We start from the raw sequence: 1,321 nt of genomic DNA, 5'->3' as shown, positions 1-1,321 counted from the left end.
AGCTCTTGTAGACCAGGCTGGTCTCGAACTCACAGAGATCCGCCTGCCTCTGCCTCCCGAGTGCTGGGATTAAAGGCGTGCGCCACCATAAAAATCTGTTTCTAATTTTAATATCTTCAAAGCCATAAATTATTTCCCGTACATTGGTTTTCTGCTTCAAATTTTTGTCTTATTCCAAGTTCCTGAAGAAACCTCCTTTGCCGTCTTTCAGATGTTTGTTTTCTCTCGTGGATTCAGACCTACCTCAAATTAAGTTTAGTATGCAAGAGGAAGAGGAAGATGAAGGTTAGGTCTTTCAGCGTTGATCTCCTGTTGGCTTTGAAGACCATCTTTGCCCATTCACTGCTCTGTCACTATTGGCAGATGTGCCAATGTCCAATGCCTATAGCCATGTTTCTGAGCTCTGTTTTTTAGGGATATTTTAAATTATTATTGTACAAGCAATACTGTCTTAAGCACTGTAGTTTTTTTTTTCTGAGTATCACAAAAGTTTATTTAGCAAAAAGTTTTTGTTTTTCTTTTTTGTTTTTTAATGAAAATGTACATGACCCAATTCTACACCCAAATCAAACAGTCCTTCGGGGAAGTATGTGGACTCCTCTGCTGAACAGCCATTGTTTAGACTCCTTCCAAGGCTTCTAACGTGATGATGCTGTTTCCTCGTATGACTACCATGTCGATGTTATTCTGTTGCCCACTAGTTGCCATCTCCACACACTCATCAATGACAAGATTCATAAAGGGATCAAAGCCCCGAAGTATTCCTTGTAAATGTCTGTCACCATTTAACTTCAATGATAACTTCTTGTCCATAAATTTCTTCAGTTCGGGAGGGTGGACCTTGCTCATGATGGCTCTTCAGCGGGCTTGGCATGACAGAAAGGAGCGGGCTAAGGATTGTAGTTTTGTGGTAGGGTTATATATATGTGTATGTTTATAGAGGTACATTCTGTCATCTTTAAAATTGCTTTGGATTTACTTCATTGGAGTCCCAGACTGAATAAAAAGTAGACAACAGACAGTAATGGTGTTCAGTGCTTTCTTTCTGCTGGTGAACAAACGGCTGTGCCTTACTGTCACTATGACTTACCTGCCGTGATGGAATACACCCTCAAACTTAAACCCTTCCGTTCTTGCCTTAATCTGTTAGACATTTGGTCCCAGTACCAAGATAATACAATCTAACACCCTAGAACTAATGTTATCCTGACTTAAGAACTGAGAGGACGGTGAGAAAGAGCGAGTGGACCTTAACCCAGGCCCTTCCCATAGTAGGTGCACATTAATTGCTGTGGTGAGAGGTTCATCCAGAACAATGGTC

General features: G+C 41.0%; 1 protein-coding gene across 1 annotated transcript; it reads right to left on the bottom strand.

Annotated features, from left to right (window-relative positions):
* Positions 1-618: 618 nt before the first annotated feature.
* On the bottom strand, positions 619-849 carry LOC130882052 (small nuclear ribonucleoprotein G-like). The gene has a single exon (XM_057781931.1). The coding sequence runs from the start codon at positions 847-849 to the stop codon at positions 619-621; it is 231 nt and encodes a 76-aa protein (XP_057637914.1).
* Between the last annotated feature and the right edge of the window lie 472 nt (positions 850-1,321).

Source organism: Chionomys nivalis, chromosome 9 (assembly GCF_950005125.1).
Source record: "Chionomys nivalis chromosome 9, mChiNiv1.1, whole genome shotgun sequence".
Classification (NCBI taxonomy): Eukaryota; Metazoa; Chordata; class Mammalia; order Rodentia; family Cricetidae; genus Chionomys; species Chionomys nivalis.
Note: the sequence above shows the minus strand (reverse complement) of the source record. Positions and strands in the feature narration are given on the sequence as shown.